At 40.4% G+C, this 23668-nt stretch overlaps 1 protein-coding gene across 2 annotated transcripts in view; it reads left to right on the top strand.

Moving 5' to 3' along the window:
* The window catches only part of LOC106785872 (protein groucho-1-like), an 86878-nt gene that overhangs the window by 19249 nt on the left and 43961 nt on the right, over positions 1 to 23668 (top strand). For both annotated transcript variants that reach the window (XM_014746674.1, XM_014746673.1), the window contains exons 2-4: positions 9114 to 9211; positions 13750 to 13813; positions 21335 to 21379. In XM_014746674.1, coding sequence (XP_014602160.1) covers positions 9114 to 9211; positions 13750 to 13813; positions 21335 to 21379 — 207 coding nt within the window. The remainder of the gene's footprint in view (positions 1 to 9113; positions 9212 to 13749; positions 13814 to 21334; positions 21380 to 23668) is intronic.

Below are 23668 nucleotides of genomic sequence, written 5' to 3'. Positions count from 1 at the left end.
GGACATGCGAATCCCGAGAGACATATTTTTTCTTCCTTCTCTCTTTCTCTCTCTCTCTCTCTCTCTCTCTCTTCTGGTATCTACATACACACGTATCTACTTACGTTCCCTATGTACTACGAAAGTTCTTTCAACCATTATAAGTATATATATACACACCTATTTTATTAGTCTATTTTCCTGAATAAAACATTCTGCTTCATTCTCTCTTTTTTCCATCTTTAAAAAATAAAATTCAGGTTCTCACTTTCGCAGCTCGTGTCGTAAAAAGAAAATTCTCGCTTAGACAGTTATTTCTTTTTTCTCTCTCTCTCTCTCTTTCTCTCTCTCTCTCTTATTTCCTCGAATTTCTTTTTTTCTCTTGAAAAAGTGAGCTCCACTTATCGAAGAAACCAAGTCGAGAGCAGAAACGTTGGTGGCATCGCGTTATTAAGTCGAGTCGAGTGGTCCCGCAGCGAGTGCACGGAACAGCTGGTAGTTCCCTCTTTCTTTCTCATTCTCTTTCTCTTTTTCTTTTTCTCGTTCTGTGTGCTCAATCGCGCGTACGAAAGCGCGATACAAAACACGCGCGTAAACAGAGTTGTGCACTTTCGAGCAAGAAAGAGTAGCGTATATATATATATATGCAAGCATCGGTATTACTTGTGGACGCGTATAAACATATATGTATATACTCACAGACACACCTACGCATCTCGTATGCATCAGAGAAGGAGGGAGGAGGACAGAAGGAGAGAGAAAAGGACAAAGGTAGCACTTATCCAGGTATCTAGGTACGCGGTGTGACGTTATTTCACGAGAGAGCACCGATCGTATCGCCTTAATTGCTCGCCGGGTTAAACTGCCGCGGCCACCTCTTATCAACGGATCTGCACGAGCGCTTGCCGTGCCCGTACCCGTACCCGTACTCGTACCCGTACCCGTACCCGTACCCGTACCCGTGCGATCCTCCCCTTTGTACATCTCTCTTTCTCTCACCCTACCATCTATGTGTGCTCGTGTGTGCTCGTCTGTCCGTTGAACATTTCACATAACACACACATGAATACATACGTGTATAACTGTACACGCAAGAGGGCAGGAGTTTCGTTCACGCCGCGCCGCCATGAACATACGATCAGACAAAAAAAACTGATCTCCGGTGGACGACGGTACGATCTTCGATGGGAGCTAGAAAGGATACTCTGGCTGGGCTTGGAAAAAAAAATGCTAATATCGATCCCGAGAGGATGCGGGCTTCGATTCGTCTCTTCTTCTTCCTCTCTACCCAAAAAGCTTGTCAATGTATGTGTTAGATAGATATCATTGATTTGTACCTACGAGTTTGTACCTACGTGGTTGGTTTTTTTCTTCTTCTTCTTCAAAGAAAACGATTTTATTATTTTTATCTAATTCTTTTTCTTTTTGTTTTTATTTTCTTGTTTTTTTTCTTTTTTTTTTTTTTTTTTCTTACATAAGTTTTGAATACGTATGAATTTTTTCTATTGAATATTTCGATTAGACTAATGGTCGTTTCTTGCTGACTTTGAAATGAATAATTATTGCTTAATACTTTGTTGGAAGCATTTATCATGAGAAACGCACTCGATGAGTCGTTACTTTTGTTAAGTAGCTACATTTCAAAATAGTTAATATTCGCAACGCGTTACATTATTACATATATGTATGCCTCGCAAAACGACTAGCTCGTTTTCAAGGCTGGAAAACGATAGGCTAACATGCTGGGAATTTACGTATTCTTACTTGTTTACTGTATGCATTTACTAAGTATACTTGCAATCAAAGAACGAATACAAAGTATTGAAAACTCAATTATCTGCTAGAAATCGAAAGCATTGTCATGATGACTCCCACTTTATTCGAGCAGACCATGACTCGGATTAATTCGATCTTAAATCACGTCGATCGAAACCTTCTTTCCGATCGTCTTGAGAGAGTTTATTCGAGGAACTAACAAAGCCAATAAGAGAGAGAGACTGATTGCGCGTTAGAGTAAGCGACGACCTCATTCAAACACTTCGATCTCACGTTGGTCTTTTAACTCGAAATTGTACAAACAGATGAAGATAAATAGATAGGGAAAGAGAGGAAAGAGAGAGAGAGAGAGAGAGAGAAAGAGAGAAAAGGGGATCGATCGGTTGGTTAATAAATCGTAAATCGATATCGAACTTTCTTAACAATCTCCTTGAAATTCCGTTCCCGTTTCCTTTCGTCCTTCGAAAGATAAAATCTAAAGGATTATACATAGTGATAAGAAAATACGATTAAAAGGTTGAATTAATTGTAGCGAGAATAAAAAGTTGGGGCAAACGTAAATCAATTTAATGGACGATTAGCAATCGTGAAGGTCTCCGTGAGGTGTGCAAGATTAAAAGGAACGAAACGTTAAAGTACGGGGCGTCGTTAATGACGACGGCTACGAGCAAGGCTAGGAGGAATAGGAGGATGGGGAGGAGAAGGAAGATTGTGGTAGTAGAAAAGGCGAAGCGCGTGCAAGAGCGTGCCGCAATCTCGCATAGCGAAGAATTACGAGCGATAGAATCTCGTTCCTCGTTTCTCGTTTCTCGTTTTGCGGTAGTTGGTCTATCTCCGTCTCTCGGTCGTGCTCGCTCGATCATTACGCCATGCATTATTTATGTCATTCCCCGTTCCGGACACAATGTGAGTCCACGAATCAAAATGCATTGCTTATGTAAATGTCGGTCGTGCCCTAAAGTCTTCGCGGGGTGAATTCGCAGTCTGCTTCGAGGAATAATCATAATGATCAATAAGATACACCACCGTCGACGAGGCGTGCATCGTTTCCTCGTGTTTCTCCCGTTGAGTGGATAGAACTAGAAGAAAAAGGAACACCACCACCATCTCGCCTCGAGCTCATGCAAATCTTTGGCCGCATTGTCTGTTGATATTAGGGGAACTGTTATCGCCTTGCATAATTTTCCCTCTTCGTTCTTGCTCGTGTTTGTCAAGTCGGAGGAGGGGGTTAGGCTGGGCTGGGCTGGGCTGGGCTGGACTGGGGGTATGCCCGATCAGTTTGCATTTCCGAGTCAATTTCTTTTCTACTACTTTTCTTTATTTTTTTTCTTTCATTTCTCTTCATTTTATCTTTACATTAGTGATTATATCGTGCAATGTCGTGCTGCTAGAATACGCTAGACGCATGGCCATTTCCGTAAGAGAATTTAAATTTTACGAGCGCTTGTAAATCAAGATAGTCGACGTACGCGCGATAAAGTTAGAAACTACGTTCTCGTAGTTGTCCGCTGTCTTCCTCTTTGTCCACTACGATATCGTAAATCTTGCGATTATTCGAGAATGATTCAATTCTTACTTCTTACCACTATCCACTTTTGAAAGTCTTCAAAATTTTTTTCTCTAAAGTAATAAGGACGACGAGAGCCGGTTTGTAATAATTTCAGTTGAACGTGCTTCGAATGAGAGAATTTAATAATTGGACATGTACCAAAGGAAGACATCGATCTTTTACGACACGAGGAAAAAAAAAGTTATCTTGTTGGATAGTCGCGGTCATAGGGCGAATGCGGTTTATTCCGGTCGATTCCGGTCATCCAGTGGTTTGGAGCCCGCGCCGCGACTCGGTGGTCTTCTTCGTACCGCAAAACCACCGGTCCTCGAAGCTTTTGCGCGTTTCTCTTGGAAACGAGCCGTTTGTCTTGTATTTTCTCGGTTCTCTCGGATGAAAGGAGGTTACGGATACTCATACTCTCTTATATACATCTAATAATAATAATATATATTTATTTTATAATCCATAGATATATAGAAAAGTGAAGGAAAATGCGGTGAGAAAATGATAGGTCAAAATTTATCTAAAGTTTAGATCTCATTAACTCTCGAAGACTTTATGGAAAGCTCGTATCGTCAATTGTCTCCTCTGATGTGGAAGGTATGCATGTGTAGCGTGAAGTGCCTTTAAACCAAGCGATAATGTAACTTCGATGATCAGGGGCCTTTAGTGGACGACAGGATCGATGAAGCTAACGTAATTAGTCGCGATGATACGCGGCATTTAAGCGTACTTGAGTGGCTGCAAACGCGACTGATTGGTTCTGTTGGTGTCCTGCTGCTGCTATCCGACCATGGTTGTAATGGCAATGGTGGTTGCGCTCGGTGGCTCGAAAGAACGCCTTTCGACGCGGAACTAATGCATCTTACTTCGCTATCGACTCGCTAAATATTATTATGTTGATTGGCGCTTTGATTGAGGAGAATTGCGTTGTAGTAAGAGTACTCTTACGTACGTTGATGGATTACGTACGTGGCTCCCGTTCGTTAAACTTTAACCCGAAAAATCGCTGAGCCGGCTTTCGCGAGTCGCGTCTACGTTGCTGTTCGCCTCGTTAAAATCTAGATATTACGTAAAAAGTATTTCTACAATTATCTCCGTTACGTGTTTCCCACAGACGAGACCAGCTTTGGCCCTAATACTGTTAAGAAAAACTTGTGCTTTACCAAAGTCGGGATATACTTGGAAAGCTATAAAAAAAAAAATGAAAAGAACTAAACAAAATCTCAACGTTCTTGAGCTCTCCAATCGATGCTCGCTGTTGCTACACGTCCTACAACACGACTACGAGAATCTCGACAAAGCGGCTTATACCTACGAATGCGATAACTTTTCTTCTTCCTCAACTTATCTTTTTTCTTATTCTACGAGGTAGAAGAAAAAGATATTGCTAGAGAAATATAACGAGTATATCGATGGAACTACAGCCGTTGCACTATAAACGTAGATAATTTATCATCTTCTATTTGGGACCGAGGCGACACTTTTGTCGACGAAACATCGTATTAACGGTAAAATTATAGCGCGAAGCATTCATCGATATTTCACACCGGAAAAGGAGGGGCAAATAGAGAGAGAGAGAGAGAGAGAGAGAGAGAGAGAGAGAAGAAAAAAAAAAGCATAAAATATCTACTCGTTAGGTCGATCGCGTTTCGCTTTATACCTATTAATTCCTCTTTTTAACGTTATCGCGATATACTACCCATTTTCACGGCTGTTTTCGAGCGATGCGATATTCGAGTGCTGACCGTGTTATTGTGATTGCTCTCGAACGTGAAAAAAGGGGGAGTGCGAGGGCGAGAGAGGAAAAGTGCGGTGGTGTCGGTGATTGGAAGCCCGGAGAGGGAAAAGAGAGAACGGGGGATGGGGCTAGCCGATTTAGGGGAGAGGCTCGGAGGTAGGGACTATCGGATAATTAAATCGGCCGCAGGACGTAAAGGACACTGATTGACGTGTGCCGGCTGTGCTCCCTCTCTCTCTTTTTCTCTTTTTCTCTCTCTCTCTCTCTTTTGCTCGCTCTCTTTCTCTCTTTCTCTCTCTCTCTTTCTCTTTTGCTCGCTCTCATTATTATTCGTCGAAACGACATAATTCGCGCTTCGCTTTTCGACGAAAATCTAACCGCGTTTTCCGGTGTCGGCAACGACAAGCATCCAACGGTGCATCCACCCTCCTCCACACCTCTTTCCGAGCCCGCAAACATATCTGCGGGCAGCCGAGCTCGCCGAAAACTTTCACCGTTTTATCGGACGTTGAACGATGAACATTTGAAAATCGAGCAGAAAAGAGACGAGATACATACACCGTCAAAAGTTTCGAGCACCCTACTCGTTTTTGCATAAATTTCAATCCCTCTCTCTCTCTCTCTCTCTCTTCTATATACAGCGACGTGCAAAAGTTTACGGCTATATAGATTTTTCATGTTTTATATCTACAAATTAACCTAACTAAAATTTTCGTTAATACTGGACGTAAATGCATATTATATATATGCCCTTAAAAATAATATAAAACAGAGAAAGACACTATTTATTCTTTTCTATATTTTTATTTAATAAATTATGGAATTAGCGTAATTTCAAAGTTTCAATTCTGAGTCTGCAAAAGGTCTGTGACGGTTTATATTCGAGTAATGTGTTGTGGAAGAGAAACAATCAGTCGACACTAACGTTACCCGTTAAAAAGTAATTATAGATTAGTTTATTTCGGTTAAAACACAAAAACATTTAATGAGCCTAGCAACAGTCGGAAATACTTAACATAAAATTGTTTTCAAATTTTCTATTGGAAAAATGTTTATATATAAGAAATGAACTAAAAAATATCTACACTGAATTAATGAAAATTGAAAACGCGTTCTTTTCTTCAATGAATCTAATTTTAATCTGTTCGAGAATGAAAAGAAATATTATTGTAGATTCGACTTTCAATTGGTACGAAATTAGATTTGAAACATCAATTTCGGAGCATGGTGGTAGTAACATGATAGTATGTATAACTTTTTCTACGCAAAAAATTGGTCCAACTTATCATCAAAATTGAAGATTTTCTAAAAGGTGTCGTGTATGGAGACATTTTAAAAACTTATTTGACATCATATGTTGTTGCAAAAATGCCGATGCAATATCGGATATTCCAGCGAGTGTTATGTTGACCATAAACACTCGATGAAAATAATCAAAGGGTGGTTATCTGCAAAAATGAAATTTATATAATATAAATCTATTCGGATGAAAAATATTGAAATCTAAATTATCGAGCAATGTGTGCAGCGGCGAAATGTCACATTCTATTATCTTTAATGAAATCGTAAAGTAACATTGGCCGTTCAATAAACATTTCTGAACATTCGTTTGAATCAATAATCGAATTATTGATCGATTCTCTCCATCTATAGATAGTAGTAAGCTTTATCTTTTATTTAACCAATAACAACGGTTCGATCATTATAATAAAGAGTTATTCTAGACAGTTCACCCGGTATATCGAAGCTATAGAAGGTGGCGCGAGCGCTCGTCGAAAGCCAATAAATTAATTGGATTGACCGCGAGCGGCTTTGTGCGAACAAATGGGATCAACGATTCTTGCCGATCAGCAGCAGCGGCAGCGGAGAGTCGATGTTGGTGCGTTGCTGTTGGTATTGGTGCTGGTGCTGGTGATGGATGGTAACGGTGACGGTGGCTCACCAACATAAGCATCAGACGGCAGAACGAAGCAATTTTCGCGAATCCGTCAACGCGATCCACGTTAACGCGATCTTCTAACCGGATGTCAACCTAGCCATGCGCTTACACATGTACTTTGTCGTTTAGAAAAAAAAAAAGAATAAAAAAAGACGAATATGGGGGTAGAGACACGTAAATGTTCACGCTTATTTTACATTCATTTTGATTAATCTTTCTCTGCATATTAGCGAGGTAAAAAAGAAAATAAAATAGATTTTTTTCTATGTACATTTCATCCACGCGAATTGATATTCGAATTAACAGCACGACTTGAAATATAAATTAGATAATAAGAGGATTCTTTCCGACGATTGATTATATTTGTTAAAAGCAATCTAAACTTTCGCGTAGATATAATACAAATGGATGGAAGAGATACCATAAAACGCATAAGAAATATAAAGCGTACTCTGCTTAGGCGTTACTTATTATTTCTTTGAATTATACATATATACGTGCTCTTTACGAGTATTCCTTCAACGGCTTCTTCTGCTTACTCGTAAAACGAACGACGCGAGTATAAGTAAGTTACATTATCAGTGTTGTTTTGTCGCTGTGTCAAACTCACAGCTACTACGTTCCTTCGTGGAACGTGGGAGCGAGCTGCTGATACAGTCGACGGCAATAACCGTGCTTTTAAAATTGGCCTGACGAAGCGGCTTCCTTCTACGAAGAAAAATGAAAAGAAAAAGAGAGAAGGAAAAAGAAAAAAAAAAAAAAACAAGAAATAAAGATACCGTTATAAAACTGGATCCAAGTGAATTCGAGATATTTCGAAATGTTCGCATTTAAAACAATGCAATCTTAACGTACGATTTTTCACATTAAAGTCGTAAAGTTTAAACGATGCGTTAGAGGGGGGAGAAATATCGTCAAGGTCTTATCCTCGATGAGAATAATGTTTCTACGAGCACTTGATACAACTCAAGGGAAGAAGAAAAGGGCAAAGGGAGGGGCAGGGGGGCAAGTTAATGCGAACGTTTGAACTTCTCAGCCTTCGATCTAATATAGTAGCGAGCTCATTAAAGACCGCTTAATGGGCTCGATGCAGCCGGTTGGGTGAGAGTTATGGGGGTGAGGGGGTTGCTGACGAGGAAGGTGGAGAGAGAGAGAGAGAGAGAGAGAGAAAGCGAGAACTGTTTTAGCTTTTACGAGGCCGACGTGGCATATCCGTTTTGCGAGACACGACGTGCAAAACGATCGATAACACGGTTGTAACGTTATTACCGGCGGGTATACGGAGGTGGGTAGTAGCACCGGTACTACCGGTAATAATGTGGCTTTTACGGTCGTGCGCGCCGCTACAGCTGCCGCCAAAGTCGGTAAGTGCGGCTTTCCATCTAGCTCTTTCTTTCTCTCTCTCTCTCTCTCTGTCTCTCTCTCCCACTCCCTCTCCCACTCTCTCTCCCACTCTATCTATCCCTCTCTCGAACGCGCGACGACGGAAACCGAGGTTCGCGGTATGCGCACTACCACCTGGAATTTATCGCACTTTCGCGACTGTTCGAACTTTCCTTCAACGATTCCAACTTCTTCAAATTATTTTCCAATACTCTTTTCTCTCGTCTTCCCTTTGTTTGCCTTTTTATTCTACATTTCTGTAAAAAAACAGGACAAGGAAACAATATTCCTTATTTGTTGATTATATGATGCTAATATAATAAAATATATACGGGTATATATTTAGGGTTTAATTTACTTATATTTATGTATCTGTCTAGGTATTACAAATTTTCGACAGCTCTATTTCGAAATATATATGTATACCTATATAAATAAATATATATATAGAGAGAGAGAGGGAGGGAGATAGACGTCAACGTTTGCATCGTTTCCAAACTTAAAGTTCCGAGCGATATTTCGAAGCTTCCTGTGAACTTCAAAGCGAGTGGAAAGATAAATAGATTTATAAGAGAGAGAGAGAGAGAAAACGAAATTCCAGCTCTCTCACTCTCACTCTCTCCTCTCTCTTTCTCGTTTGAAGATCCTTATTTTTGTAAAAGGCTTTCCGATGGGAGGGGAGTGTATTTAAAAATATCACTTGTTATTTTCTTTTGACTAATTGATCTGTGTTTATGTTTCAGGGTCCTCCGCAGCCTGGGCAACCGTTCAAGTTTTCGGTCAGTGAGTCCTGCGACCGAATAAAAGAAGAATTTAGTTTTCTACAGGCACAATATCACAGGTAATTCGTTTTCCTTTATCACGGATTCTCTTTTGTTTCAAAAGTTCGAACACTATTGTTCGTGCACATTTGTACCGCGTACGGATTCCGCGTGGGCGAATAAGCGAAACGGACGAGAACGAGCGGCGTAGGCGGCTAATCGCTGGACCGGAAGCCGCAGCGAAATCAAACGGTGAGGGAGAGCCAGAGAACGGGGAAATGTCTCGTTGGGATTAGATGCATACGACGAGTAGTATCGTTTCGGATTAGCAAAAGTTCGTTTTCCGATTGACGCTCCTCTTTTCTTTTTTCCTCTTTTTGTCCTTCTTTTTACTTTCCCTTCTTTCTTTTTTTAACGAATTATGAAATTGCAGTTACACACACTCTGGGTTGTCGCGGAAAGCAATCGTTCGTTCATACGTTCGATATATCGCGTTCGTTTCGCTCATTTTTTAATCGCACCAGTAAAAACCTCATTTGCATTTGTAATCATTCGTTTTGCATCCTCTTAAATGTTCGAGATCGTAAAGTTATAATACGATGAAGAAAATGTAGCGTATAAAAGGAGGTTAAGCGAGTAAGAAAGGTCGTTAATCGTGGCACGATCTTTTGCACGCTAAGGAATAAGAAGAAGAAGAAGTTGGTGATCGAACGAAAGGAACTTTTCTTTTTCTCTCTCTCTCTCTCTCTCTCTCTTTTTAAACTCTAAAACGATGTGTTGATTTTGGTCTCGCGAACAAACGCTTGCTTGATTTCTATCTTGCGTCCTTAGGAAGAGAATAATAATTTATGTGGCTTTGGTTTGACGTGTTAATTCGCAAAGTCACGTGCCTTTCAGAGTGGTACGGCCACGACGGAAACTTAAATTACTGCTTTCGTGTCGAAGCATCGAGAAGGTGCGCCATCTAAGGGAGGAAAGGAAGAAGGGTCGGACGGAAGGAGCGAGTCCCCGGGCCGGCTCGCAGAGTGCATACATGCATAAATATGTGCCAGAACGTACGTGCGTCGCGTGCGACATTTTCTGCTCGCTCATTGTTTCAAAGACCTATCGCTTACCTAAGTAAGTAGTACTTACTTACGTACTCGATCGGCGAACCTCGATATCGAATTTACGTGCTCGACCATGAAGCGAACCTTTCATTTCTTTATTTTTCTTTATTTCGTTTGTTCGTTTGTGGTAGAAAACTATTTTTATCTCTCGTTATAAAACACAATTTGTTCTTTATTATTTATTTCTTTTCTGCGCAAAGAGAGAGAGAAAGAGAAATTACTACGTATCAATAATTTATCCTAAGAGAATAGAGAGATAAACGGCAAATATTATATCCGGTCTACAAATCTCATGTACCGCGTTAATTTCTCTTCGTTGTACGCTTAATGATGCGATAAGTATTCGCGCATTACCGGAACTCGAGTTCTTTTCCTCTCTCGATTCGCCGAATATTTTCGAATAAAGAGAAGAAGAATTTATGGAGAATAACGAGAATAAAAAGGGAATAAAAGAAAGGATTTGTAAGAAAAGCGATGATAAAGGAGGAAAAGTAAATCGTCTAATCGGGGAAAAAGAAGAAAAAAAAAATAGAAAATAATCGTGAACGCTGACTCGATTTGTTCGTTAAAAGAAGAAAATGGAAGGAAGGGATATACCTAACGAATAAGGTTCGTATTTGCGAAAATAATTAATAATCCGCGATTGGTTATCGATCTTGGGGTAAGGGTAGATATTCAGAGGTGCTTTTATCGTAGATTCGATTCCTTCTATTTGCGGGCTTCTTCCTCGCGTTTGAGAATTTATGAAGCTCGCGCGTGCTCCGGTTCTGCGTTATTTCGCAAAATCGAGTTGCGGGATTTCCGTTCCGCTTTCGTCGATCGTTTCGCCTTTAATGGATCGTGACTCGTCGAATGCTCGTTCGCCAAGGTAATAACTCTATCGTTTTATTACGTCTGCTTGGACGTTTAACGAATCGAATAAAATTGCGTAATAAGTTAAGATTGAAAAGCTTACTTTAAAAAGGGAACGATTTTTATCGAACTAAAACGATTTTTCGAGAGACAAGATCGTCCAAGCTACTAAAATCGTGTCGAGAGTGTCAAATGGAATTGAAATTATGTTAACAAAAGGAAAGAAAAAAAAAGAAAAAGAAGAAGAAAAATCGTTATGAGAGAAGCACGAAAGGTTAACATTTAAATGTGGCCACGTTCGTAGAGTGGAATTTTAACAATTCCGTACGAACTTCTCTTATCTCCTTACTCCGTAAACGCACACATGTTTTAATTTAACGTCCCGCCGACGTGCTCGGGATGAGCAGAAGCAGCAAAAAAAAAAGATTAAATAAAAAATAAAATAGAGACCGAGAGCAAGAGCAAGAGTTGAGAGAGAGAGAGAGAGAGAGAGAGAGCAGCGCGGTCGAGCTAGATATTAATGCTTTTCACCCTTTCCATTTCCCACTTTTTCTCTTTTCCTGCTTTTCTCTGCGTTACCCTTAAATTGGAACGCGAGAAACTGACCGGTGAAAAAGTAAAGAGACTTTGTGGTTTAACTGCTGAACCAGAACGAAAAAAAGAGAGAGAGAGAAATTTAACGCGAAACGTCGCGAAACATTCTTTTCATGACGACTTCGTTCCAATAATTTTCTTTAATTTCAATATTTTCCTATACCGTTACCGTGTAAATGCGTTTACACTTGGCCGAGTACAAATTTACAAAATTTTCGTAGAACGCGTAATAAAATTTTTATATCCATGTAAATTTTTGCTTTCAAGCACGCGCATAAATCCGTAAAATAACGTATTTAATTCAGTTTCCGTTTGGAAATATTTCCCAAGCGCCGCTTATATACATGTTATTGCAAATCATCTAGCGTATCGTTCGATAGATAAAAATAAAAAAAAAATAAAAAAAAAGGAGCGAATTGAAAAAGAACGCGATCGACAAAATATGTATTGTCGGTTTTAGAGAAGATCGGGGTAAAAAGAGGTGAAAATAGCGAGGGAAATTATCGCGGTACCGTGGTGAACGCTACGTCGCAAAATATTGGGGGTGGGGGGTGGAGTAAAGGGGGGGAGCAGAGAGACATGTACCTAGCAAACTAGCGTTTGGGACGCGCGCGCGAATATACGCATGGGCACGTTCCTCTTGGTGCGTGCAAAAAAACGCGAGTCCGCACATATGGTGCACGCATCACCATATTCGGACCATTGTTACGCGAAATGCATAGGCTGTAGAGAATCACGGAGAAGAGGGGAAGCGTAACATCGACGCGTACGTTGGATTCTCTGTTTTGTTACCGTAATGTCGAACGATACGTTGTTTTTGTTATTAAATTCTGCATGTATCCTTCAACAAGGTCGTAGTTTATGAACGAGAGTGGTGTTAGGTTCAGTCGACCGAAGGGAACGAACGAAACCGCACGGAAAAAAGCTTTCCCTTAAATTTGGATTTCTTTTTTTAATTTACGATCATTATTACGAACAGCTGGGTTTTTTTCTCAGCAGATGTAATTTACGAGATGGATATGATGTAGTACATTGTTATTTTTCTAACGAGAGAGGTAGAAATACAGTATTCGTGATAACTTTATAAAATATTGTCAACATCTTCCTCTCGCACCGAACAATTACTCGTCATTAATTGCTTTAACGAGAAGGGTCTCTTGGATGTGTTTTCACGAGCGATTCGAACGATCGGCTGGCGTCCAATTTTCCCCGCTGGTACACTCGATTACGATTCGAGTCAGCGTGCCGTCGTTGCTCGTGCATGGATAGCAGTGGGAAAGAGAGGCGGAGTGGGAGAGGGTGAGGGAGAGGGTGAGGGAGAGGGAGGGCAGCAGAGTTAGAGGGTTACGAGACTGCCGTGTAACGAATTATTATCGATGTTTGTTGCGGCCGCGCTAATTGCGTATTTTTAACGGCTTGCCTGCGAAGCGGTATTCATCATCTCCCATCCCCGCTCGGCCTCTCGTCCCCTCACCCTCTTACCAAAGCCACGCGATTGGTCGACCGCGTCGATCGAGAAAGAAAACTGGCGGGGTGAACTAATAGCGAGCAGTCATTGATCGATCCTGATTTTGTATTTTTCTCTTTGCAATTCGTAACAAAAGGGTAATCGATTTTCGTAGCCGAATCAAAGAATTGTTACTATATCATACTTCTGTTTACTTGTGTGCAGATAGAAATTATGAATTTTTCATTCGGAATATTTGTGCCATTTTAATTCTTCCCATGAATTGCATATTTTTTTTTTACACATTTCGAAGCTTTCTCTAAAATTTGTATACCGTTCGCGCGTGGTTTTGGCTCCTAACAATTTCCGTTTATCTCTGAAAAACCTGTATTGCGATACTTAATAATTGATTTTTCCAAATCCGATCGGCATCGATCGCACGAAGCAAAGTCACGAAGCTAAAACAATGTGTACGCGATGTAATCGGATTATCGAGTCCTTTCTGTCAAACAATGTTTACGAAAATCTAACTCAACGCGTTCCTATCCTTTTTTATAATATAAACAAACGACTTTTGATATTTATCTCGCATTTACGTATTATTTGTTTTGTTTAGTATTAAATTGGACCTGGAGAAGCTTGCACAGGAGAAGACAGAAATGCAGCGTCATTACGTTATGGTGAGTACATTTTATTTTTTCATTTGATTTCATTTGATTTGATTTGATTCATTTGATTTATTTTCCGTTTATCAATTCTTTGTCCAAGCATTATCGTGTAATTCTTCTTGGACTATCGTCGAATGTTCATATGGAATTTGTTCCCTCGAATTAATCGGATATGCTATGTACAATATACCTACGTGCCTCTCGTGCAACGATCGAAATACCGTTAATTTATTTGGCTGCGCGTGTCTATTAATGAAATTGCTATATTAAATGGCATCGGTGATTCTCAGTGGTCGATAAATTATAATTTGCAGGGAAGCTTAATAATTCAGCGAAACGGTATCTACGGAATTTGAAATACGTAGAAGCCGATGCACATCATTTTCATAGATATTTATCGTTAAAACGTTAACGATGAGTATAGGTTCGGGTTCTTTTGTTTAATTTCTTTTTTAACGACAAAGGATGCTTGGAAGTCAATCGAAATGGCATTAGAAACGAGCTTTTTTTTGTTTTTTATTAATATTGTAATAACGTAATTAACTATTGGCTACTTTGTTGTAACAAAAGCTTTGGTGGCAAACAAACGCTTGGTGCGATATTACCGTACGAGTATACATAGAAAACACTTTTGGAATACGTGGTCTCAGAAAATTACGTTAAAACGAAAGCCGCGTTTCGTTGCCTTTGTACTCTGTCGAGTTTCCATTTGGCGGTTGTCGAAGGGATGGTAAATAAACGGAAAACAAAAATGAGCATTGCATTAGCTAATGAAAATAACCGGAGAATGCTTTTCCAAAACGAGTATACGATAGGAGTAGAGAGAAAAATACTCATAGATTCGACTACTTTTCTGTTCGCGCGATAAATTCCAAGATAGCCTGTTGGTTCATACTCTCATATCCAGTAGAGGTGCAATTCTATAAGCATTTCTCGAAAGCTTTAGCAATTTTCACGGACACGCGTTTTCTACGGTTGAAAGCGCAAACGAGATTCGCAGGCACTTGAGAATATACTCTGTAACGTCGTGTATACGTATCTACTTACTCTTTCTCTCTCTCTCTTTTCTGCTAGCTCGACACTCGTGTTTGCAGTTACTTTTTGCGACCTCGTAGCCGCACTTTCGCCCGTAGATCTTCGTTATTACCTTACATCACGTTGGTCATGCGTGCGTCTTCATTAACTACGAAACCGTGTAGGTTTTCTCAGTCCTAGTAGGTTGAAGGTCACTTACCGTGTTAACGTATGCAACTACGTTTATCGATCGCTATAGATCGTAGTCGTCGTTCTCATTCACGATTACTGCTACCAATGTAAATAGGAAGAGAAAGAAAGAGAGAGAGAGAGAGAGAGAGAGAGAGAGAGAGAGAACTTTGTACAATAATTTATGGGGTATGGTCGTTCACTGCGTGACTACGTTCGATGCAAATCGCGCGATATAAAATGCAGTCCGTTCGCTCAGCCGTGGACGTGGCACTTCCGGCGATTCACGCTAAGCGAAAGATTAATCGATCGATCTCGATTGCGAACGAAGCGAGCCATTTTCTCACGTCGATTTAGCGATCTCTCGCGTTCGGTCACGATTAACGCACTTGAGTTCGAATTTACGCGAGAGTCATCCTTTCTACCTATATGTATATATATATATATATATATACATTTCTCGTTATTATAGCCACGATAGGCATCCCTCGATCGGTTCGATACTAAACGAGTCCATTCGTTATTAGAGAGCCTCTGCTGGCATGTTCACTTCTCGCGCTCCACCGATGATCGATCATCCTCGAAGGTAACAAAAATGTATTTTATCGGATCGTTTCGCAAGCCGGACACGCAGCAACAGGTTTATATATATATATAGAAAGAGAAAGAGAGAGAGGGAGAGAGAGAGAGAGAGAAACAGACAGACAGACAGAGAAGAGGTATTTAGGTAGGTACTGCATAGCTACACCTGTTCGTGGTACCAACCAACTAACCAACCAACCAACCGATCTAGTCGCCGCTCGAGACTCTATCTCCAATCGATATCGAACTCGCCACCAACTATTTACGCTTTCAGATTTCCTTCGATGATAGCTCGTTTATCGTAACGTACAATCGGCTCGAGTTTATATTTCGATTTATATAATCGATGCATCTTCCCTAGATATCGTTAGATCTTCCTATCCTCTACAATACGATTTCACTCGGCATCCTTGTTAAATGTCACTCTCGTCGACGCAATCTACACGCTTTTGCACACATTGCGTCATTTAATTTCTTCGTTTACAGTTTGTAAGCAAGTTTGCAAATCGCGACCTTTAGCTACTGCTTCAAAGAAATAGAGATAGAGGTAGAGATAGAAGCAGAGATAGAGATAGAGATAGAGAGAGAGAAAGAAGAATAGAAAATGAGAAAATAATGGAAAAGGTGCAGAGACGGGTGCATCCAGTCGTTGTCGTTCGTGGCACGTTTACCGGATTCGATCTTATGTTAGCAAGGAAGAAATCCGTTCTACGAAAGATTCTGCATCGAAAGAGGTCGGAGGGCAAACGAAGACTCGCGTTAGAAATGAAGAGGAAGACGGTTCTCTTACGACGCCGTTATACGACGGCGTCGTCGTAGTCAGAGAGACGGCCATTACACTTTTACGATTCTTTCATGTAATCGTCGAGCTCGTGAACTTTTACGAGTTAAAACGAAGATCGTTTCGTTCAACCCTTCGTTCCCCTTCGGTTTACACCGATTGATCCACCCAAGCAAGATACTTGTACATTTATCTATAAATATATATCTACATATGTAAGTAATACTTTGGAATATATGCGGATACGTACAAATCATTCGAAATTCTATTTTGAAAAGAGGCGTAAATTATACGCGACGAAGAGACAGTTAAACAAGAATAATAATCGTATCTTCTCATCTTACGTTCAACGCTTTTCTGGTATCAATCAAAAAGAGGAAAAAATAAAAGGAAAAGCCGAGAAACGTCTAACGTGAAATCGATTCGTCTCAAAACGGGATCGTTACAAAGTTCGTAATTGATGTCGGGTGTTGATTTAATAATCGGGTTCGAACGACTCGGTAGAAACGAGTTATTACGAGCGAGGTTGGAAAGATGGACGAAAACGAGGAAGAGAGAAAGAGAGAATCCATTAAGAATTCCATTCAAGCGATTCCATCCAACGAAGCTTCTACTTTACTTCGAGCTATTAGCGTTCCATCGATTTATATCATACATATTGAATCCGCGAGTTATCGATGAAAAGTACGGGGAAACATTCGTGCATATAAAAAACTTGAAAAAGGTACACAAATTTATTCGTCTCCTTTTTATCATTCATTATATTATTTCTTTATACGACGAGAAACGTGTCCATTTATTTTTATATAAATATATCTCCAATTTTAGAAAGATTAGATGCAATCCTGAAAGACTTTATTATCGATTCGAAAGATACGTGGTTAATATAGATATCGAGCGGCGAATAACAGGAGAGAAAGTTCATGTTAAAACGCGACAAAGAACGTTGACGCGATGGGGGCTAGAAGTATAGGTAGTAAACATACGTATAATATATTATGCAATGTAGGAATATAATACCGTTAACTTTAGCATCTCGTTTACGCTTCGTTGGATTTACAGGATCGCTTCATTACGCCAACGTATTTCTCGCGCGCGAACAACGTTCCGCGCATGGTAGGTAAACTATCATCTCATCAACGCGTCAACTAGCTAGTTCAAGCTAGTTTCACTTTTATCGATCATTTTTTCGCATATACGCGTAGGTCGTGAAACCGAGCGTGAAGGAAGAAAATCACGCTTCCAACGAAATTCACCCATTCCTTGGCCATCGTAGTTCTTTTAGGTTAGCTAGTGGTTTCTTTTAAGGGTATGTTATTCGTACATGGTATTCGAACCGTCGAAGGTCGATCGGAGTAACAGATAAGGGTCCATCGAAAGAGAACGCGTAAAAGGGATCCATTAGATTCTCTTTCTTTCTCTTTCCTCTTCTACCGTCTCTCTACTCGAGATATCGATCGCGATCGATATCGTCCATTTATTCGAGAACGTACAGCCATGGAATCGTTTTCATCGTCCGGAGGATCTCGCGTTCGGGCAACATCAAAGAAACAGAGAGTTCTCTTAGGGCAAACAATAACTATCTTTTTCTATCTCTTCCTCCTCCTTCATTCTCGTTGGATATTTTTTGCTCTTGTAACTTGGCTTTGACGTGGAAAAGAGGGAAGCACGAACGCGAGTCGTGGAAATCTAATAACGATAAGCGCAAAGTTGACCCTTTATTACTGCCAACGGGCGCCACTACTTCTCGCGCTTATGAAAGAATCGGAATTAACGTTAAGCTTTTCTTCTACTTTTTTTTTGTTTTTTTCCTCTCTTCCTCTTTTTTCTTCTTTTTTATTGTTATTATTTTTATTATTATTCTATCTTTTTTCCTTCCCGTTCCTTTACCTTCGACTCTTTAAAAACCATTTTAGGTTCTGCTTTATGGAAGGTGGAGATAACGTTGGATAGATAGTAACTTTGTTTTATGACAACTTAATAAAAACCTGAGGGAAACGCGTTAAACTCTCAGAGATTTGTATTTTCGTAAGATCCCTTAGATAAAGGGGCAAAAAAAGGATGATGAAGAGGAAGAAGAAGAAGCAGGGTAAAAAGGATTCTTCATTTTTTTTTTTAGACATCGACTTTCGCGAAGCAAAATGTTCGTTGCATTAATATTTCAATTAGCTGCTAAAAGGGGTAGAATTTGTTCTTTAAATCTTTGTCTAGTTCGTGAAAATATGAAGCTGACGGACAAGGAAAAGGATTATAGCGATGATAAACATTGAGAAATATTATTCGAAACTTGTTTCGGTTAGTTGGAAGCATCGAATTGCATCACACTTGCCGTCCTTGCGGCGAAATGAGTAGGTAAATGTGGCTTGAATGCGGTAGGAAAGAGAGCGTAATAAAAAGTAAAAACTCCGGCTCGTTGAACACGCGAGCGTGAAATTACGCGTGTAGCGTGAAAAATTGGCGGAGAAAGAAAGAAAGAGAGAGAGAGAGAGAGAGAGAGAGAGAGAGAGAGAGAGAGAGATAGAACGAATAAAAGTAGAGTAGGTAGAGGTAAAAAAGTATTGTAGACGGAGATAATAATAATTAATAATTAGATTTTCAAATGTATATACACGGGAAGAGAAATTATTGTTGAATTTTCATCGCTTTCCTCGATTTTTCCATAAAGCACGGAACCATGAGGATAGGTAGATCTCTCCTATTAAATGCATCCTTGCTAAAGTGACGTTCTCGGTCTTTCGCGATAATTAAGATCGTGACCTCGGTTCAGACAGCGCTCGCTGCTACTGGGGAAAGTCTATTAATTAAAGGCCAATTATTTCAGCGAGACGACGACTACTACGACTACTACGACTACTACAACTACGACGAAGACGACGACGATCACGATCCTCCGCAAGCTACGCCACAGTTCCACCACTGGCACCGTCTCATTACCTTTCTTAATCAGCCTCTTTCCACTTTCCCCTTTCCCCTAATCTCTCTTTCTCTCTCTCTCTCTCTCTCTTCCTCTAGTTCCCTTTCTCGGTCTTTCGTTAGTTTCCACGAAATACCGACTCTTTCTCCTGTTCTCTCGTTGAATTTGACGATATTTGGCGAGCTTAATGCTCGTTACACGCCTCGCTCCGTGCATTCTCGTCGCTTAACGCTTCTGCCCACGCCTCTTGGATTAAATTCGCAAACGAGCGTCGTTCCGACTCCTTGGTTGGAACTTACCGGCACTTTGTTTACGATCGAAATGAAACTCCAGGGATTGGAGGAAACTTTCAAAATCTCATTTTTCTCATTATATTATACATTCTATTTTAGTTGAAATACGAATTGCTGATTTCGATTCTTTATCGTCATTTTAAAAATGTTTACTCTTACGTATAAGGAAATAATTTAGAAAAGTATTTTTTTGTCGGTATCTTAGCTCATTACAAAGACACGCGTTACTTTTATAACGAGTCACCCGAGGTGCAAGATTTTACGATCGGCAAGTAGTAAAGACCGGTTGACGAGATGACCGTAGAACATTCTTTCTCTTCTAGGAGAAATAAAGAGATGGTTGTATAGTAGTAGTATGCTCGTTAAAATTGCGAACTATTATATTTTATTCTACCTCTAGTTCTAGCTCTCCCTCTCCCTTTTGTTTCTCCCTTTTTTTTTTTTTTCTAGTTGGGAGTAAACTCGGTGGAGCAGGTACACGCTGCCTCGCGCTCTTTTTGCTGGCCGCCGGTAGCAGTAGCATTGGTATAACTCGGTGCCAACCAGATATCAACACAGTTACTCCTTTTTTTCCTGGTCCTGTAGCATTGCACTTTTATCGTCCACTTTGCCGCGTGCCTATGAAATCTGCGGCGAACGCCGGACAGTCAAACGGCGAGTCGCGATTCGCGGCTCTCAATCGCGTTGTGCTAGTTGTAACAAAAAGCCGAGGGTAGAGTGTGTCGAATCGACTCCCCTCTGCTCTCTCTCTCTCTCTCTCGTGTTTCTTTTTTTTTTGCTCTCTTGTTCTCTTCGACGTTGCGCTCGATGTTGCGAATTGTTTTAGAAAAGTCTAAAAAAACTTAAAAAGTAAAAAAAAACCAAAAAGAATCGTTCGTTTTCTCGTTTGATGAACAATTAACGAAACGAAGCATTGATCGAGGAACAAATAATTCGGCGCATTGCCTTACCGATTGTTCACAAATTTCGCTCTGAAATAGCAACGAAATAATTTATCCATCGATCGCAAAAGAAAATGTTGTTGAATCGATTGAAGAAGAACCCCTGGACTTTTGTTGGCTGCAGACTTAGGTTGAATTAGTTAAAGCGAACGCCGACGACGGGCTCTTGTACACACCATGTAGAAACGATGTTACGAGAAACCGGTCTTGGATCGCCGCCGGAATCAGCAGCTCTGAAACTCGCGTGAGATCCTTTAGTGTAGTAGAAAGGTGGAGAGGAATGGGGCGTGGGGAACCAAACGACTTATTCCTTTTCTTCCTATTTTCTCTTCTCTTCCTCCTTCTCGTTTTCTCATTTACTCGACGCCACGCCGTTTATCCCCTCCTCCTTTCTTTCTCTTTTCTTTACTCTACTCTTTCCTTCCCTTTTCTTCTCTTTTCTTCCGATGCTCGTCGCGGTCTCGCATTACAGCTCAATTTGGTCCGCTTTTCGTAATCTCCTAATCTCGTTCGATCGATGTAATCTCGACTCGGCAGTCCGTGTCCCGGCTATTTTAAAGATACTTTTTCAGTAGAAAGAGAGAAAGATACTTATAAGGAGAATCATTTTTAAATTTAATTCCTTGATCGATTGTTTCGCGTTTTATTGTTAGATAATTAGGAAAATTCACATCGATAATGTTAATCGGATTACTCGACGTGTATTTTCTAATTGCTTATTTACGTTAGACGAATAATTATTTATAGCATACGTAGATATCATCGTCTACTTGCAAGTTTAATATTAAAGCTAATTAAACTGTTTTTTCTTTTTTTCAGTACTACGAAATGTCTTACGGACTTAACGTGGAGATGCATAAACAAGTAAGTAGTTTGAAAATTCCTAAGGTTATATTCTTGAAGGGGAAGCATAGCGATATGGATCAATTCCGATCCCCGTATAATTTTATAAATCGCGATGCAAGAGCATGCGTGACGTCGGATGAGTGACTTATTAATCGGTCGGCTTGACGCGTGGTGCGCAACGCTTTAATTCAAAATTAAAGGGCCGAAAGAGGAGAGGAAGCACGGATTAGGAGGGTGATATCCCCGAACCCTCAGGGATCCCGGCTATTGAATAAATATGTAAACAAGGTAATAACATGCAAATAGCACGGTGACCTTCTACGAACGGCTTTCTCTGCGTGGGAGATCGTGAAAAGCTTGCCGGGAAGAATAGTGGAGTGGGCTTTCGGGAGTTCCATCGAGAAAAGAAATTATTCAAGCCGTCGCACTCGAGAACAATTTCCCATCGAATTGGCTAGCGGAAAGAATGCTGCCGCCGACATTTATTCCTAAGATCATTTAAACTTTTATTCTTTTTCTTTGTCCTTATAGGTATACTCTATACCTATCTATACACGTATTATATTGAAGTAGTATAAATTGTGTTCGTATTCACTAGAACAGATTTCGATCATAAGTTCCAAGCTCTTTCATCGATTATTTTCGATCGGGACGAAAATTGCGGCTTTCGGGCGTACAAAGGTGAGGAGATTGCGTTTTGATATAACCTTTTGATATAGCCCTTAGGCTACGTTCAAATACTACTACGTTCGAATATAAATTCGTCGATATCTTTTGGATCAAATTCCGCTCTGATATACCATTCCGAGTAGAGAATTTCTTGCAAGATGAGTTTTACTCGCGACTAATAGACTGATAAGTATATCATATATACAAATTTTCAAATCCTTAGTGAGAGTTCGATCCACGCATTTTACCATCTTTACCTTCATTTTCAAGGACTTCTTTATATTCTTGCTAGATGATTTTTTGTTCTTTTCTCCCTGTCGAGATTTATCGCGCAAGCAAGTAAAGCTAGGATAGAGAGAGAGAGAGAGAGAGAGAGAGAGAGAGAGAGAGAGAGAGAGAGAGGATGAACGATTTACTTTTTTCGAGCAAAAAAAGACGCTGCTGCTCCTCTTCTCTTCCATCTAACACAAGAGTGAGTGCTAGGTAGAAAATTTATTAGGTTCGCGTTAATATCCCGACGAAAAGGTGGTGCCCTGTGGATGTTAATAAAAAGATGTCGGAGCCTAAAGCGTCCGACCGACGGTTTTTACGTAAAAAGCGCTCTTCGCGGCCGTCTACGAGGAGAAATAGAGAGTGCTGCGGCTTTTCGTAGTGCGCCTTCCGCGGAAGGCTCATAAATATCGTCACGGATTATTTAAAGGAGGCGAAAGCGTACGGCAAGCATACGATGTATGCTCGAGACGAGAACATCTTTCCAAGTCGCACAAAATCTCGATCACGAACTCGCTAAGATAAATAGCCCTCCCCTTTGTTTCCTTTTTCTTCGGACTTGCCCTCGCAATTTCTCTCTCTCTCTCTCTATCTTTTTTTACACCTTCCTTCCAGTTGCTTAATGCTATCTCTCTCTCTCTCTTTCCCTTAACTTGCCTTCTTCGTTGTCGTCGTCGCCGACGTGCCGGGAATAATGTTCGCGTTTATTGAATATTTAGCAGTCGGCCCCGTTATTTCCTTTCCTTCTTACCTCTCAGTCTTTCTGTCTTTTTCATTCTCAAACACGATTTCCTCCTTCTTTTCTTCTTATTCCAGGCGGATGCACCCCGCAAATCGTAAATCGGACTCCGCGTCGGTCGCCCGAAAGAGAGTTCGCCCTTTTAACTCGAACCCTCATTCTTTTTCTCCCTCTTTCTTCCCTTTCTTTTTCTTCTTCTTCTTCTTCTATATTTCCTTACCTAGTCGGGCACAACAGAAGTAAGGAAGGAATGGCACGGGAAGATTCATAATTTAACCGATGGACGTGCGAATCGAAACTGAAACTATGGGAAGAGGGAGAGGGGTTTTCGTGAAATAGTCAAACATAGAGAAGAATAAAAGTAAGAATGGGGAGGCACTTTTCGTAGGAACGTTTCAAGTTAGTCTCTTGCTTCAGTTTAAGGAATACGAATTTTGTACTATTTTTTGTTTTTCTTTTTTTCTTGTTTCCTCTCGCGTCATTCACGTGTCATCGAGCTTTTGTTCGAATGCGTATATACCTACCTGTCGAGAGTAATTTGAACATTTTACAAGTCCGCGCGATTCGAGCAATAGTTTACGAGCAAACTCGCACGTCGTATACGATGCTCTTCCTCTTTTTCGAGATTT

The sequence above is a fragment of the Polistes canadensis genome, unplaced genomic scaffold, assembly GCF_001313835.1.
Source record: "Polistes canadensis isolate GaletaPanama2010 unplaced genomic scaffold, ASM131383v1 scaffold_58, whole genome shotgun sequence".
In the NCBI taxonomy this organism is placed as follows: Eukaryota; Metazoa; Arthropoda; class Insecta; order Hymenoptera; family Vespidae; genus Polistes; species Polistes canadensis.
The sequence above is the reverse complement of the archived record's forward strand: the minus strand, read 5'-3'. Positions and strand labels throughout refer to the sequence as shown.